General features: G+C 42.7%; 1 protein-coding gene across 5 annotated transcripts in view; it reads right to left on the minus strand.

Moving 5' to 3' along the window:
* Positions 1–17302, minus strand: part of BICD2 (BICD cargo adaptor 2) — an 80554-nt gene that overhangs the window by 20782 nt on the left and 42470 nt on the right. For all 5 annotated transcript variants that reach the window (XM_083489297.1, XM_083489296.1, XM_083489298.1 and 2 more), the window contains exon 2: positions 11939–12151. In XM_083489297.1, the coding sequence (XP_083345423.1) occupies positions 11939–12151 (213 nt within the window). The remainder of the gene's footprint in view (positions 1–11938; positions 12152–17302) is intronic.

Consider the following 17302-nt stretch of genomic DNA (forward strand, 5'->3'; position numbering starts at 1 on the left):
GGCTGGAGTCCCACCATTCTCTACATCTGAATTTTCCTGCAACGAACAAAAGAAAATGCAGGGGCTCTGCCTATTTATCCTGCAGTTCTTCGTGGTGCCTTAAAGTCAAAGCATTTGAGGGGGGGAGCAAAGAAGAGACCATATGCTGACCTTCCTAATTTGGTCACTAGGCAGGGTAAGGGTGACAAGTCCCGCAGACCCAATTTGATATGGTGAGTTCCTTGGGGACACAAAGCTTCTTTCCAATCTGTGTTTTATGAATAGCTTTGATAAGCATACATTGGTGAGGGAGGGGAGGGGCTGCCTTCTAGACAATATTTGAACACTGTACCAGTGCTGCCAGGCAAATTTAGTTGAAATGCACCTATAACTTCACTGTGCAATATATCTATGATTTAAAATATGTTCTGAAGATTGTGCACTGAACCTTTTTTTAAGGAAGGAGGGAAGGTATGGCATGCCATCAGTTTTGTCAAAGAGGCACAGCCAAAGAATGCATTTTTAAACAAATATTCTCAGATGGTACTCTTGGCAAAATAATAACAATAACAAAACAATAGCAATAATAAAGCAATTTGTATCTCCCGCTACACTAAATACCATTGGCAACCATTGGAGTTTCATTCCTGGCCCCTTCCCCGCAGGTCGGCAGAACGTGTATAAGTGTGCCCTGCCCGGTTATGCCCCCCCCCCCCGTTCTGTCCTTTTAGTGGTGTGTTTGGTAACATTTGCAGGTTATTTCCGGGTCCAGCATCATGCACGTGTGTGCAACTGTACATCATTTGAATGTGTGTTTAATCAGTTGTTACCTGTAGTTGGTCCCCTAGCCTGTCTGCCATTTGAGGGACGGCCGATAAAATTTCTCAAATAAAATCTGAATGCCTGTTTATTAACAGGGTATAACAGAGTGTAACATGATACCATAATGTGTAAAACAACCACAAAGGATTTAAATCCAAAGGCAATTTCATGGAATAACTGAATTACAGGATTATAATTTAGAAAATCAAATCACCTAGTGAGAGAGCCCCACTCCACAAACAAGGGAATAAGTCATGTCAGACTAACCTGATCTCGTTTTTTGACAGAATTATAAGCCTGGTAGATGAAGGGAACGCAGTGTATGTAGCCTACCTTGATTTCAGCAAGGCATTCGACAAGGTGCCCCATGATATTCTTGTAAAGAAGCTGGTAAAATGTGGTCTTGACTATGCTACCACTCAGTGGATTTGTAACTGGCTGACTGACCGAACCAAAGGGTGCTCATCAATGGTTCCTCTTCATCCTGGAGAAGAGTGACTAGTGGGGTGCCACAGGGTTCTGTCTTGGGCCCGGTCTTATTCAACATCTTTATCAACGACTTGGATGATGGACTCAAGGGCATCCTGATCAAATTTGCAGATGACACCAAACTGGGAGGGGTGGCTAACACCCCAGAGGACAGGATCACACTTCAAAATGACCTTGACAGATTAGAGAACTGGGCAAAAACAAACAAGATGAATTTTAACAGGGAGAAATGTAAAGTATTGCACTTGGGCAAAAAAAATGAGAGGCACAAATACAAGATGGGTGACACCTGGCTTGAGAGCAGTACATGTGAAAAGGATCTAGGAGTCTTGGTTGACCACAAACTTGACATGAGCCAACAGTGTGACGCGGCAGCTAAAAAAGCCAATGCAATTCTGGGCTGCATCAATAGGAGTATAGCATCTAGATCAAGGGAAGTAATAGTGCCACTGTATTCTGCTCTGGTCAGACCTCACCTGGAGTACTGTGTCCAGTTCTGGGCACCACAGTTCAAGAAGGACACTGACAAACTGGAATGTGTCCAGAGGAGGGCAACCAAAATAGTCAAAGGCCTGGAAACGATGCCTTATGAGGAACGGCTAAGGGAGCTGGGCATGTTTAGCCTGGAGAAGAGGAGGTTAAGGGGTGATATGATAGCCATGTTCAAATATATAAAAGGATGTCACATAGAGGAGAGAGAAAGGTTGTTTTCTGCTGCTCCAGAGAAGCGGACACGGAGCAATGGATCCAAACTACAAGAAAGAAGATTCCACCTAAACATTAGGAAGAACTTCCTGACAGTAAGAGCTGTTCGACAGTGGAATTTGCTGCCAAGGAGTGTGGTGGAATCTCCTTCTTTGGAGGTCTTTAAGCAGAGGCTTGACAACCATATGTCAGGAGAGCTCTGATGGTGTTTCCTGCTTGGCAGGGGGTTGGACTCGATGGCCCTTGTGGTCTATTCCAACTCTATGATTCTATGATTCTAAGGGGGGTGGGGAGCTCTAGCTGATGTAGCATCTTAGCCCCAGTGGCAAAGTGTCAAGTCAAGGCAACAAGAGAGCTAAATCACTGAGCAATTTTGGCAGCAGGGAGAGAAGGCCTTCCCTTTGTGACCTAAGAAATCCCAAGCACCCAATAAACATTCCCCACCAGATATGCAGGTAGAAATTTAACAGAGATGTTGAGGCTATCTGTGTACAGCACAGAATGTCACATACACAACTATCTGCCTGCTGCACTACCGGACCCATCCAGTAGGAAGAAATTTCAAAGAGGGTGGATTTAGGTCCATTTTGCTTCCTGAGAATGCACCTCTTCACACACACAATAGTGTTACATGATCCCTGGCTTTCTTCTCCCCTGCCAATTTTCTCGTTTTGCTACCACCCCACATTTAGCTTGGCTGCTGTTGCTAAAGCCTGAGTGCCCTTTCAGATGACTTTATTTTAGTGGGCATTTAATGAAGTACTATCAACTCCTGCCATATCACAAACACATTCCAGACATGCAATATATCCGCCTTGCATAATCTCATTCCCACCTACTTCTTTTTCATGTTCACTAAGAGCCAATTCACAGGACAAGTAGTTTTCAAGGGATGTACTTAACCTATTATGAACCCCTTCGTCGCATGAAACAAGACATAGGATCTGCTTAGGCAAAGCAGGGTTCCAATTTAGCTACACTTCAAAATCACCTGGTAACCCTGATTTCAAAACCTAGTTCAACTGAAACCCTGGTTGCTCAGCTGTGGTTAAACTTTCCACCTATGTAATGCTTCACTTCCACAACATGGAACCCTTCAGGTGTTGCTGGATTACAACTCTCATCATCCTTGACCACTGATCAGGCTTGCTGAGAATGATGGAATTTGTAGTCCAAAAAAACCTGGAAGGAACCCATTTAGGGAAGGCTGAGTGAAGGCAAGGTGACAGACCTGGGAAAGAAGAGCATGATACTGGATCCTGTTCGCACTGATTATGTAATAATGGGTGTTTCAACTGTACATGCCCTAACATACAGTGGTACCTCGGGTTAAGAACTTAATTCGTTCTGGAGGTCCGTTCTTAACCTGAAACTGTTCTCAACCTGAGGTACCACTTTAGCTAATGGGGCCTGCCGCTGCCGCCATGCGATTTCTGTTCTCACCCTGAAGCAAAGTTCTTAACCCGAGGTACTATTTCTGGGTCAGCGGGGACTGTAACCTGAAGCGTCTGTAACCTGAGGTACCACTGTACTTGAGCAAAGCTTGCAATTGTTTATGTTGAAAGTGTATTCATTTACAGGCAAGCTTGATATTACGTAGGTATTTAAGCAGCACAATTAGTAGGGGTTTTCGCTAGATATGGAGAAATCCTGGGACAAAGATACAGGTTGTATTTTGAAGAGCCAAACTGAAATGAATCCTGTGCTCGGTGCACACTCCAAATAACTATGCTCCTGTTTCTGCAAATCCAGAGTAGAGTCCCTAAGGTGGTTGGATGGTGCCTTGTACGCCTCCTTCTAGCAATTCCTGCAGCCAAGTTGGTTGCCAGATGTACTGCTCTGCTTTCCTTTGGACCACATCAGCAAGGCCAAGAGCAGCCCAGGGCCACAATACACACAGCCAAGGCTTGCACTCCAGGGAGGTCACTTCAGTGCTGCTAACGCAGCAGTTTGACTTCACCCCCGGAGGTGCACTCCATTGTCTATCGAGACCAACAGATGCCAACAAGTTTCTGCTTTGTATGAATCCTGTCAGCACAAGTCACCAATGCCTATTATGAAAAGCAATGGGGTTTAAATTCTAATATTTATGTTGGATATGAGTTGTGAAATTCATTGTGCTTATGCATGTTGAATTTAATTTATTCATAACTCACCTTTCTCCCAGTTCAAGAACCAAGGCAGCTCACAAAATAAGTACAACTAAAAGCACACAATGAATATAAACAATCAATTAAATAAGTAACTAATTAAAAACAGCACTGAACATACTTAACACCATTTAAAAGCTACCTTCCCATGGAAGTGAGTTCCACAATCTAGGAGCAGTCACTAAGTAGACCCTCGGTGCCAATAATGCATGTCAAAGTTAAATTTAAAAGATATTCTGCAGAGATCTGTGAACCATTGACTTCTGCAAAATTCTAGGTATATTTGAGGGTCAACCCCTTGATTCGGGGTACAGAGCCCGAAAAGCATAAAGTGGTTTACTGCAAATCTAACAGCATCTTAAATGTCAGTTCCTCCCCATTCTAACAGAACTGTATGCGACCAAAATTGTGCATGGGCTTAATGAGTTTTTCATATTTAACTGCAGGGCTGTCCCCCGCCCTTCCATTTGGTAGTCTACCCTCTCCTTTGTTCTTACATTGCATGTGTACTTTCACGACAGCTTTCTGAATTATTTTCCTCTCTTTTTGTGTTAGCTGCCAAACACCTCTTACACCATGCTACAGCGTTTATTCTTGTTCACTTCTATTCTTGCTTGCTCTTTAAAAAATAATAATAACAAAACAATAGAGTCCATTTTCTTTTGATAGCATCTTTGGAACAGGGAGTGAGATCAATCCTGTCAACTCTGCACATATGATTCATTTGCATCTTATACCTCATCTTGCTGTGCTGCAATTACAACAAGTCTGGGCTTTTATTCTGAACTATCAGGGGGGTGAATCAGATTTGTTCATGTCCTTTCAGTCATGTTTTTCAGCTTGGACAACACTCTGGTAACATTAACAAAGCAGGGACAATATCCTTTTTTATAATGCATACATACCTATCACTCATTTAATAGGCCAGTATTCATGAACCAACCATCCCACTATGCAGACTCTTCCTTAAGAATACCCACATTAAAACATGTAAAGAGGCTTTTCGTTTAGTATGCTTCTTTTAAAACAAGAACTACCGTATTTTTCCATCTATAAGACGTCCCCATGTATAAGATGCCCCCTATTTTGGGGGACTCCAATTTAAGAAAATGGAGGGAGATGTATCTGTGTATAAGGCACCCCCAAATTATTGACATTCTTTTTTAGGGAAAAAGCCTAGTCTTATACATGGAAAAATATGGTATTTGTAAGGCAAGTTCTTCTGCTTAGAACATATGACTTAGGCTTGGCTGATAGTGCAAGCTTTGGAAACCCCCTAGCTGGGAAAGTAAGTTTTGTCCTGTCCTTAAAAACACACACACACAAAAACCCACTAGTATAACAGTTTCTGAGAGACAAGAGGATAACAACACACAAAGGACTAATCAGCATTTTAGCTATAAATCCCATTGGGGAATAGAAGTGTGCCCCTGACTTTAGGAATACTGTGCCCTCAGTAATGATGTTAAGGCAGGTGCTTATGGGAACTTGGAGATATGGAACAATTAGGCTACTGTGTATATAGAAAAGAGCACCAGACAGAGCCAATGTAGGCAGATGGGGCCTAACAACAAGCTTAGCTGGCTACTATGGTGACAGAGCTGGCACCTAAAAATAAACACTTGCTGAAAATAACACTGGTTGAATGGGGGAGATAAAAGAGCCAGTGGGGGAGAAATCCTATATACAGTCAGACAAATCTGGATGAATAGACTGGGACCCAAGATTTCTTCCTTCTCTTTCCCCCAGCCATACATTTCTTGTGTTCCATTTGTATTTTTTAAAGGTGAAATTAAAGGCGTGCGGGGGAACCCTGCTGGGAGTTTTGCAGTTTTTAAAGGGGAAATTATTTAACTCCACCTTATATGAGAGAGCACAGTCCTCTCCCCATGTACATCTGAAGACTGCTCATGAACATCTGAAGGGCAAACGTAGGGAGAAAGGTCAAGGGAGCAAGAGCTGAGCACAAAGGACAGTGATGCTTCCCCATACATGGGGGGGGGGGCGGAGAGACAGGTGGACGACATGACCACTGGCTGCAGGACTGCGGAGGATAATTTGTGCCATAAACTCTGGGTTAAAATTGCTGCATGACAACAGGAAGCAAGTGGACTTGGGGAACGGGAGCAGAGAAACAGCTTGAAAGAGCTTGTTTGTTTGTCCTGCAAAGCAAAGCAATGCAGGGTTCAAAACGGCCAATCCCGAGCGTTTAAAATACAAAGGAAACCTTAACCAAAGGAAACCACAACCAGCACAACTCTTCCTTCTAGCCTTCACATGTCATGGGAACAGACTAATGGCAGATGACCAACATCTGAAGTCTTCTGTTGTGTTCAAACTGGCTGCTGCAATCAAACGAAAACATAGGAATCCCAGCTTGAAGAAGGAAGACAGTCTAGAAAGCTCGTTCATGCTACAGCAACACAAAATTAAAGACTAGGAAGGAGAACACTCAGCTTTGGGTTAATTCCCCAGTACACGCACCATTCATTCATTCTGCCTACCTTCTTTCACTCACCCCTAAAGTTCTTTATCTGGGAGAAGGGAAAGGGCTGGTCTGCTCTCTGTATATAACCAAGTGGATTTTTATAGCTTTAGGTGAATTTATAGCTCTGGGACAGTTTTATTGAATAGAAGCCTGATTGCTAATGTAAACCATGATTGAAAGGGGGGGGGGGGCAGAGAGTGGACCGTACTGAAATCATTATAATCAGAAAACTCCATTTTGAAGATTAACATGTGGTTTATTTATGCTGCTCAGCCTAGCCAAGATGAGCCATAATGCAGACAGAAAGTACCAAAGGAATTTTCTTCAAAGGCAGCCTCAGAAAAATTGCCACTTTTATGGTTTTTAAAAAGAAATGGAAATTGCTTGTACCTTCCCAATACCACTGAATGAACTGAGGGCTGCTATTTTTTTTTCTAAAGATGGTTTAGTCGCAGATTAGGAGAGGCTGGTGAGCTTATTTGACTTAAAAGCAAATAAATTGTATAAACTGCATATGTATTTGGTTTTTCACTCCATTCTAAAAATGGAACAGCTCAGATTGGCGTGTGTGTGTGTGTGTGTGTGTACACACACACACACACACACACTTATAAAACCACATGGCTCACCTTAGAGAGCAACAATCTCGTGTTGTCTTTGTTACATGTGCCCATTGGAATATAGGAATCTGCCTTATACAGAGCCAGATCATTCCTTAATCTAGTACAGTATTTTTAACACTGATTGGCAGAGGCTCTCGAGGGCTTCAGACAGGAGTCCTTTCCCAACCCTTTCAGGGGCTGAAACTGGGGTCTTTTGCATGCAAACCATGAGTCTGTCACTATACGATGGACCTTTCCCAAAAGATGACATGGGAAAATTAGTGGTACATAGTAGTCTCAAGAGAATCTCCAGGAGACAGAGGCTGAGCTAGGTCATGGCAACACCACACTCATGTTGTATCAACAAGCCTTAACAAGAACAAACTAGAAAACTGGCTAAACAGTTTTCCAAGAAAACTGCAGTGATTTCTTTTAGATAGTATGTCTCAAAAGATCATAATGCCTTAAGAAATAGGCAGATTGTTTCTGTGCGCACGAGTAAGAATCTGTTTCAATCATTACAATGGTTTGAAGATGCATACACAAAACAGGCAGCTGTCTTAAAAATGCATTCACACACACACACACACACACACACAAACTTTAGCACATGCCATGTCACAGAACATGTGCAACTCAACCAGGAATGACTGTGCCCTAGTATTTAGGGCCCTGCAACTGTGACAAAAAAGCACTGAAGCAATCATGCCCAAGGTCTAAGGTTTACAGTGGCTGAGTTGTGATGTGCACAGTTGTGAGCTCTGCCTCTGGATACTGAGAGAAGGCTCTTCTTGCCTCTGCTCCAAAAGAATCTGATTAGCTGCTGTAGGCAACGTGAAACTGAACTAAATAGACAGATCTTTGGTCTGATCCAGAAGAGCTATTCTTATGGCTAAGTTACCCGCTTAGCAACTGTCAGTCATAGAAAAGCGTTCTGACATGTTAAAGGAAGGGAAGCAATGAGCTATGTTGCCCTCTGATTGATGTTGGTTTAGTGGTTCCTTTTAACTCGGGTTCCTCTTGCTCAGACTTGTATTGCTCTGAAACCGAGCAGAGCAGTCCTAGCTCTGACTGGGGAACCATGGCCAGAGGACCATAATAGGCAAACACTGGCTCCACCATCACATCTAAAGCCTTGACACCTGCATTGGTCAAGGAAGGTGGTGGATGTGATGGAGAGCAGTTTTCTGGGTATTTTCTGCTGAACCAGTACCAGGCTGGCATAGCAGAGGCCCAGGCCCCTGTCTGGCAACTGGATCAGCTTGAAATCAGGCAAATCTATAGACAGCCCTGCTCCACCTCATTTTGAGATTCCATGCCAACTTCTGCAAGCAGGCACACTTCCAGCAGTTGTGCTTATGCTACCGTGCCTTCTACCATGAATTACGATGCTGCTAAACCCTAACCCCCTCCAGCGGTTAAGGATCAGGGCCTGAGTCTCCTTACCCTGCAAAATGGACCATCAAGCTTCTTCCTGAAAGACTGCACTTCAGTGCTACAGCAAACAGGTTGATTTCCCCACCATCTGCTTACTAAACTCTTCGACTTTTTCACAAAAAGGCTCCACAAAGCAGGAAAAGTGGCTTTTGCTGTTAGAATTTGATAAAAAGGCAAAAGCAAATATTATTGCCGTACAGAATCATGAGGCAGCAGGGAACAATTAAGGCAAAATGGAAGAAGCCCAGCGTGGCTGGGGCTACCAAGTCAAATGAGTGGGGTACAAAAGATAAATAATTACTACTACTACTACTACTACTACTACTACTACTACTACTGAGCCTTTCTGTCTGCCTCCAATTGTATCCTAGCTGTATCACATTTGCTTGAACGTTATCTTCTGAAGGAATGGGAGGTTTTCGCGATAGCGTTATCAAAGAAATGAGGCACAGCCTAGACTTCTACATTATTATTTTTCATTTTAAAAAATAGGTGGGGGCACTACATATTTGCATACATATGTGTCCAAGACTGGGGCAACACATCTATACTGACTGGTAGCAAGAGTCATCTCCAACCCTACCTCAGAATGCCAGGGACTGAACCTAGGACTTTTCTGTATGCAAAGCATACCACCGAGAGCAGAGCTCCCTTCCCCAATCTTCCTTCATTTCCCCCTCCACACTTCTGGGGGATTCCAGCCAGTGAATCAGAAACAACTCTATCTGATCTTACTCATTCCTGCCATGGAGAGACTTCTGTTCTGCATTACACAGATATCTCATCTGCAGCCTGTCCTCATATGCAGTGCTGATGAAGTAAGACAGCTTCACGCAGTGTCAACAGCTCCCTAAAGATCAATCCCACTTGTTTTCAGCACTTTTTGCCGCAGAATCTCATACAAAGAAAAAGCTTCAAATAAAACTTGCATTCCCTGCTACGGTGCTTCTTCACGGTTTCTCTCAACTAAAACAACCAAGATTAAACCGCTCAATATGTTGCAGGAGGAGGATGAAGTAGGAACGCTTATGAAATCTGCAACTTTCATTCCAGTTCAAGCAGATATATACAAAGTTTAAAATAACCTGATACTTTTGTTTCACAGTGTTTCCAAGAGATAGAAACTGAAGCAGTCAACTTTGCAGATGATACACAGCTTTTTGTGAACGGGGGAAACCAACATGTTCCCATTTCTACATTTAATGCCTCATTTCACCAGACAAAAAATGAGACAGGGAGGGTCATAAGAGAAAAGGAAAATCGGCCAAACATAAATTATGTTTGTAAAACATGTTAAAGAAGTAAAATCTATTTTTTGCCATAGCTTTAACAATCTATATCTATATACACAGAGAGAGAGAATCAGCCAGATATCTGCAAATAAGCATTTACATAACAAAACTTTGATACAACATGTAATCCATAGCCACATCAGAAGAGCTTCTTCCTATTTAATGTGGCTAATGCTTCCTCAATATGGCGAACAGCATAACGTTCAGAGAGGACAGAAGAACAAAGTGGCAATTAGGAATCACCAAAAACAACAAAATACAAAAAGAGTGGGAATGTGTAAAGGAATATCTAGAGAAATGTTGTCCTCAAATAAAATCCTTGATATGTTTAATTTGAAATTTGCAAAATAAAAGAATAGTTAGATAAGATACATGATGTAATAAAGAAGAAACAAGAATAACAACAGTAGATGAGAGAGGGAGGGAGAGAAAGAGAGAGAATAAAAGAAGCTGTAATGAGGTGGTGGGAAGTCACTGGGGAAGATATGGGATTATTGTATGTATTTTGACTTATATTATATATATGGAAAATAATGGAAGATGTATATGTATATGAATAAGTAACTGAAAAATCAATAAAAATTAATTATAAATTAATCAATTATAAAAAAAACAACAAAGGTGCTGGAGGTAACAACTCCCACCTCTAGGATACTGCCTAGCCAACTATGTTCTCTAGAAGGGTTCACAGCAGGCTAACCTCAAAAACAACATATGAAGCTCATAAATAAAACAAAACAAAAAATCCCCAATAATCCAACATTCTTTCATATTAAAGATAAATTAAGTTTTGTTGTTGCTATTCCAGGCATGTAGGATGGCCATCTAATTACTACTTTTAGCTTACTGCTACTTGTATGCAGGTTTTAGGAAACCTTATAACTATTTGTTTTAATATGACATGGTTTTAACATTTAGATTTTAACTAAGGGCTGCCGCCCCTACTTGCTCTCCTCTCCAACCACACCTGCTCTCCAACCACACCTACCCCTTTGCTATCTGGCCTTCCGTCACATCTGACCAAATCCCCTCTTTTCACACCACACCTACCGCATTGCAAATCCCCTCACAGCTTGCCCCAACCCCTTTTAAAAGAGAAAGGAGGCACTTCACAGAGCAACTTACCGTATTTTTTGCTCTATAGGATGCACCTTTTCCCCTCCAAAAATTAAGGGGGAAAGTGTTGCGTCCTATAGAGTGAATGCAGGCTGCGCAGCTAAGCCCAAAGCCAGAACAGGGAGACGGAGCACTGCGGAGTGCTCCGTCTCGCTGTTCTAGCTTGGGGATGGCTGCGCGCAAAGCCTCTGCAGGGCAGCAAGGTGCCTTCACCCCGCTGCCCGGCAGAGGCTAGCAAGGCTGTTCCCAAGCCAGAACAGCTGCGCAAAATGCCTCTGCAGGGCAGAGCGAAATGGCTGCGCGAAAAGCCTCTGCAGGGCAGCAAGGTGCCTTCACCCCGCTGCCCTGCGGAGGCTACAAAGGCTGTCCCCGAAGCCAGAACAGCGAGACGGTCTCGCTGTTCTAGCTTGGGGATGGTAGCCGCCTGAAGCCTCCAGAGCGCAGCGGGAACTCCCACTGCGCTCCAGAGGCTTTGGGTGAATGCACTTTGTTTTAGAGGGGGAGAACATAGGGTGCGTCCTATAGAGCGAAAAATACGGTAAACAGTTCACTTGGGCCACCTGCCAACTATGCTTCTGGCTTGGCCGCTTTCCTGCTGTACCTCACACTGCAGCTGCAAACTGCAACATGTCAACAGCCTTACGTTTTTATGTATATGGACGGATATAGCTAGTTTGAGGAGCAACTTCGTGGGCCCTGCTGAACTGAATGGAAGATAGAGAAATGCCTTTGAAAGTCCCCAGCATGCCTAATTTAAGTGTCTATCAGAAACATAAATAGGCATGGCTTTCCAAGGGAATATAACAAGACAGCCTCAGAGCTTTTGCACTTCAGGCATTATGGGCCAATAACTCTCACCTCTCTCAGTTCCTGAGCAACAGAATTCAAGCGTTCATTTTCAGACTGGGTGTTGGCAAGGACATTCCTCAGCTGCTTTAGCTCTGTCTGCAGTTCCATGACTTTCTTCATGTAGTACTCTTCCTTTGTGGCGGACTCTTGAATCAAGGTTTCTTCCCTGCTCTCTCCATCTGCTGCTACTTTCTTGTGGTTAGTGTGAGCCTGACCAAAAGCCTGGGGGAAAATCAGAAAGATCTTTAATGAATAATTTTAGCAACATGAATGTTTATTGTGCACTGAGTATACCCCGGTTAAGAGCACATCAGTCTCCCCAAATCCGTTAATGGGCAGAAACATAAAATACTTGCTGTATTTCACACATTATGGGGTATTTGAGTTGTAACCAGTGAAGCCGTCCCTTTTCCTTTCCACTCTCCTCCTCATGCACCCCTGCATGCCCCAACTCTCCTCCAGATGGTTGGTGAACCCCAAAACAGATTGGGGAAGCATGCAGAGAGAAAAGAAGAGGTCTTCTTGCACAGGTAGGAATTCTTGCAGTAATGGGACAACCTGGTTGGATATAACATTGTGCTCTTTTCCTTTTCTAACACGATTATCTCCTTGTTGTGAGGTGAGGATATGTATTTGTGCTAAAGAGAACTCCCATTTTTCAAAATGGCAACCTTATAAGTCAAGTACGTAATTGTTTAAAACAATCAAGTGTGAACACTTGTGAAATCATCACAACATCCCTGTCAGCTGCAACTACTGCCTTCTAAGATAGATTTGAGTCTTTCAAGTGAATTGGTATGTTCAACATGCCAGTTCTTTCTTTCATTTCATATAAAGATTGCTGGTACGAATGCTGCATTTTCAACCTGGTCAAGGGCAACCCAGGATCTCTCCTCCTTCTCCAAACACTGCTCCCTGTTTAATGATCTATCAAGTTTTCCATTGGCCATTTATGTCCTAGCCGTTCAGACCGTATCTGTCATCACAGGAGGAAATTTATTTCCTACATGCAAGAAGTAGGCCTCATAATTTCATTACTTCAGCATCTTAGATAGGAAACATTCACTGATACGGTAATTATTGAACAAACAGGACTAAAGCATATGATTGAACATGTCTGTGCCATCTTGTATGCAAGCCACCCACTCATTGCTCCTATCAGATTGAATCTGATTTCAGATAAGCAAATTAGAGAAACCAGAGACAAATACCCATTGAGGAAATTCTGGCCAGGTTCACACATCAGTCCTTAGGGAAATTAAAAAGCGTCACATTTCAGACAGAAAGGAACATGCCATCTGTGCATGTTACTGTAAAATGAGTTTCAACTGCACACAGCAGCTTAGAATGACTGAGATCTCTATATATGTTAGGGTGTTAGCAAACCAATATAACTGAAATAAGAATCTACAAAAAAGTGTAGCAAAGTTTACAAAAACTTATAACCCCCCCCTTAACACGCAAATCAATTTCTAATATCAAAATCAATCACATTGTAAATTGTTGTCCATATCGGGACTTCTTTTACCTGTTTCTGAGTCATTATGTACTCTGTCTGCTTCAATCTTCAATTTGTGTTCCAGGTCACTCTGCATAAAGCTATGTTTCCTATTCGCCCTTAAGGGTAATCTAAAATCAGTGTAACTTTTCCTCCTTTCATCAGAAGCAAATAAAATTTCCAGGCACAGGAATGAAGTGGATGAAGCTTGCAAATTTTCAGCTTTTGTTGAAGAAGCAAAGGTACTTCTTGAACAAGTCCTTGATATATAGGGTACGTAAAAGTTAAAGGGACCCCTGACCATTAGGTCCAGTCGTGACCGACTCTGGGGTTACGGCACTCATCTTGCTTTATTGGCTGAGGGAGCCGGCGTACAGCTTCCAGGTCATGTGGCCAGCATGACTAAGCTGCTTCTGGTGAACCAGAGCAGCGCACGGAAACACCATTTACCTTCCCGCCAGAGTGGTACCTATTTATCTACTTGCACTTTGACATGCTTTCAAACTGCTAGGTTGGCAGGAGCAGGGACTGAGAAACGGGAGCTCACCCCGTTGCGGGGATTCAAACTGCCGACCTTCTGATCAGCAAGTCCTAGGCTCTGTGGTTTAACCCACAGCGCCACCCGAGTCCCTATATGGTAAGTACTTTGCATAAAAGACTTTTGAAATGACAATATTTTTTCGCTTAGTACAACACACACCCATCTGGGACGCGGGTGGCGCTGTGGGTTAAACCACAGAGCCTAGGACTTGCCAATCAGAAGGTCAGCGGTTCGAATCCCCATGACAGGGTGAGCTCCCATTGCTCGGTCCCTGCTCCTGCCAACCTAGCAATTCGAAAGCACGTCAAAGTGCAAGTACATAAATAGGTACAGCTCCGGCGGGAAGGTAAACGGCGTTTCCGTGCACTGCTCTGGTTTGCCAGAAGCAGCTTAGTCATACTGGCCACATAACCCGGAAGCTGTACACCGGCTCCCTCGGCATATAAAGCGAGATGAGCGCCGCGACCCCAGAGTCAGCCACGACTGGACCTAATGGTCAGGGGTCCCTTTACCTTTACCTTACAACACACACACACACACACACACACTTAAGTGTATGGATGCACACATGCAAATACTATGCACCTTCCTATTATTGAGGTATGTGAGTTAAAACTCACTATTAGACACATACACACACAATTTGCATTTGTTATTACACAACTGGCTTTTTTATTTTTAAGGTCTTTGCAGCATGCCTTTTCCTGGGTGTTGGGCCTCTTAAAATTCGTGAAATGCTAGCTATATTGGGGGGAGGAGGGAGAGACTGCTTCCAAATCCAACGCATTTTATGAAAAGGTCTGGTTTTGTTATAAATATACAATATAAAGGATTTCTGCCTCCCACAGTGGCACCTGGGGTCTCAGTTCTTAAGATATCGTGCTGACTGAACCTTTGCCTTTCCTTTTAAGCTCATAAATCAGATGCTTATCATAAGGACTTTCTTTTCTCATTCCTATCGACCCATTTGAACTTGTAAAGAATTGTTGCCATGGCAGTTTATACTGTCAGACCTTTCAGCAAGGCATTCTTCCTTTCAAATACATTTGCTGTACAGCCACCTCAACATTTCTCATTGCAATTAAAGAAACAAGGCAAAAACAAAACAAAAACCCCCCCAACCGTTAAATTTTTATTGACATTTCTGAACGTTTGAATAAAGTGCAAGATTGATCTCAGGTTACACAGTCGATATTTTCCCTATGAAGCTATTACGGATTTTGACACCTCTTGTTTCCTGTGCCACAAAGGTAACTGTTCATCACAATAATATGATTCTGTTAAACTGCACATGCAAGAGCACACAACAAGTTGCACATGTAGATTTATGTCCTTTTTTAAAAAGGTCTGTGCTGCTGCACACAGGGCAGGTGTAAACAAAAAACATTCCCATTGCTCCAAAACTCCTAACTTGTGAGCTTGCATATCAAAAGCTTCACAAGGCCAATGGCCACAGATGCATATCTTTCGTTCAGACCAAATGCCTTCCCACATGCTCAGGTTTTTTTATAGAAAGAACCAAGTTAACCACCAATTCTTTCTTTTATTATTTTATTTTACAAAAGTTATGCACTGCTTACTAGAACAGAAGCCCTCTAATCAGTTTGCCATTACGTATGCTGTTTGTACTCTGCAGGGGTCTTCCAGAAATCACTGCATACCAAAAGTCTGCCTCCCCTAAGGCCTCTTTACACATTACACGCATGTAGAAGACAAGCAGGGTGGAAAATGGCTGTGCGGTCATGTATTTAGCTTCACCCCCAAAGTAGCACTGCCTTGCTCCTGCCCCCACTGCCACTATTACTATGTTAAGCATTAACTTCTGCAGCCTTCCCTGCGGGTTGTGACTTCTCCCTTGATTTTAAAGGGCTGATTGCTAAGGGAGACACCATGCCCATACACAGCCCATAGCCCCTTTCACCTTGCTTGGCCTTAGCGTGAAAATTAATACTTGAAAAAGGCTCTAGTCATACACACATTATGCCCTGTTTTGTTCTTCTGCATCTCAACAGTGAACTGTGCATCCATCAGTTCTAGCACTGAGGCAGGCGATAAAATGGCCAGGCAGCCAACTGTGCAGCTCATCCTCTAGTCCCCTATACACACACACACACACACACACACACACACTGATCTGACTAGAGAAGAATATTATGAACTGTAGCTTAGTACAAGCCTAGTACAATTGTGGTGATGGGAGACACTTGTTTCTACCATCTATACAAAACAATAGTAGTTTTGGGGTGCTGCTACCTACCATGGATGCATTTTCACACCATGAGGGGGCAAGTGATGCCCAGTTTTGATCTCTCTGCTCAAAAGCTGCCTGTGATTCTCTTACACCTGCTGAGCAAGCAGTTCTGCTGCCATTGTAATTTTAACCATACCAGTGGAGTCTTAGGATGAAATATTTTAAATGCTAAGGTGTATTTTCAAGCGAGCAAAATTAACTTTGCAAACAAAATAAGTTGCCAATTTGGAACCGCTGGTTATTCATCTGCAAGAACCACAGGGAGGCCAACACAAACTTAAATACTGTGTATATGCAAAATGTTAAAAAACAGTATAGCAATTAAAGAACATTTTAGTGACTGGTGTTTAGTAGGGAGGGGTTTGTGCGGAGTAAGCAATTTGTATACCTCCTACTATATTATTTTAATAGGTTTTCCAGCACAGCAATTATGGCCTGATTAGGAATATTTTATGCATCCTGCTGTGACCTTGTGCATCATTGTTGATGTGTTTCTTGACAGGACTAGTAGTCAGGTGGAGCTAGCAATATGCAAATTTATCTTCTCCATTATGCTTTGTGTCAGGAGGGAAAAATAATTCACAGATTAAACTCAGAGTAGCACACTAAGAAGATGACATAGCCTCTCTCTTGATCTGGTAATATCATTGCTGGCATTTTGAATCTGTTTCTACTCCCCTTCGTTGCTTCCCCCATCAATATATTCATTAAAAAAACCCAGGGCATTAAACAAGAAGAGAAGTGCATTTTACAAATTAAAGGAGAATGCCCACCTTGCAAAAAAGTGGGAGCTGTCTCTGATATTTATTAAATAAATACAATTAGCAATGGAGGCATATAATGAACATTCAGATAGACAGGAGTTCATTATACACGCTGACGGAGCTGACACTGTGAATGTAGATCATAATGATATTTGAATAACTAAGGCATGGGAGGTAATAGTTCTTAAGGCATAAATAAATTGCTGTGGATCTGCAGAACAGAAAGAAAGCACATTCTGGGCTAAGCCAGGGGAACAAGGTTTTCCAGTGGTTGCACCCCCTGCCTCCCAGGAAGAACATTGCAGCGAGGGAAGACTAC

Source organism: Podarcis liolepis, assembly GCF_965112155.1.
Source record: "Podarcis liolepis genome assembly, chromosome: 2".
Classification (NCBI taxonomy): Eukaryota; Metazoa; Chordata; class Lepidosauria; order Squamata; family Lacertidae; genus Podarcis; species Podarcis liolepis.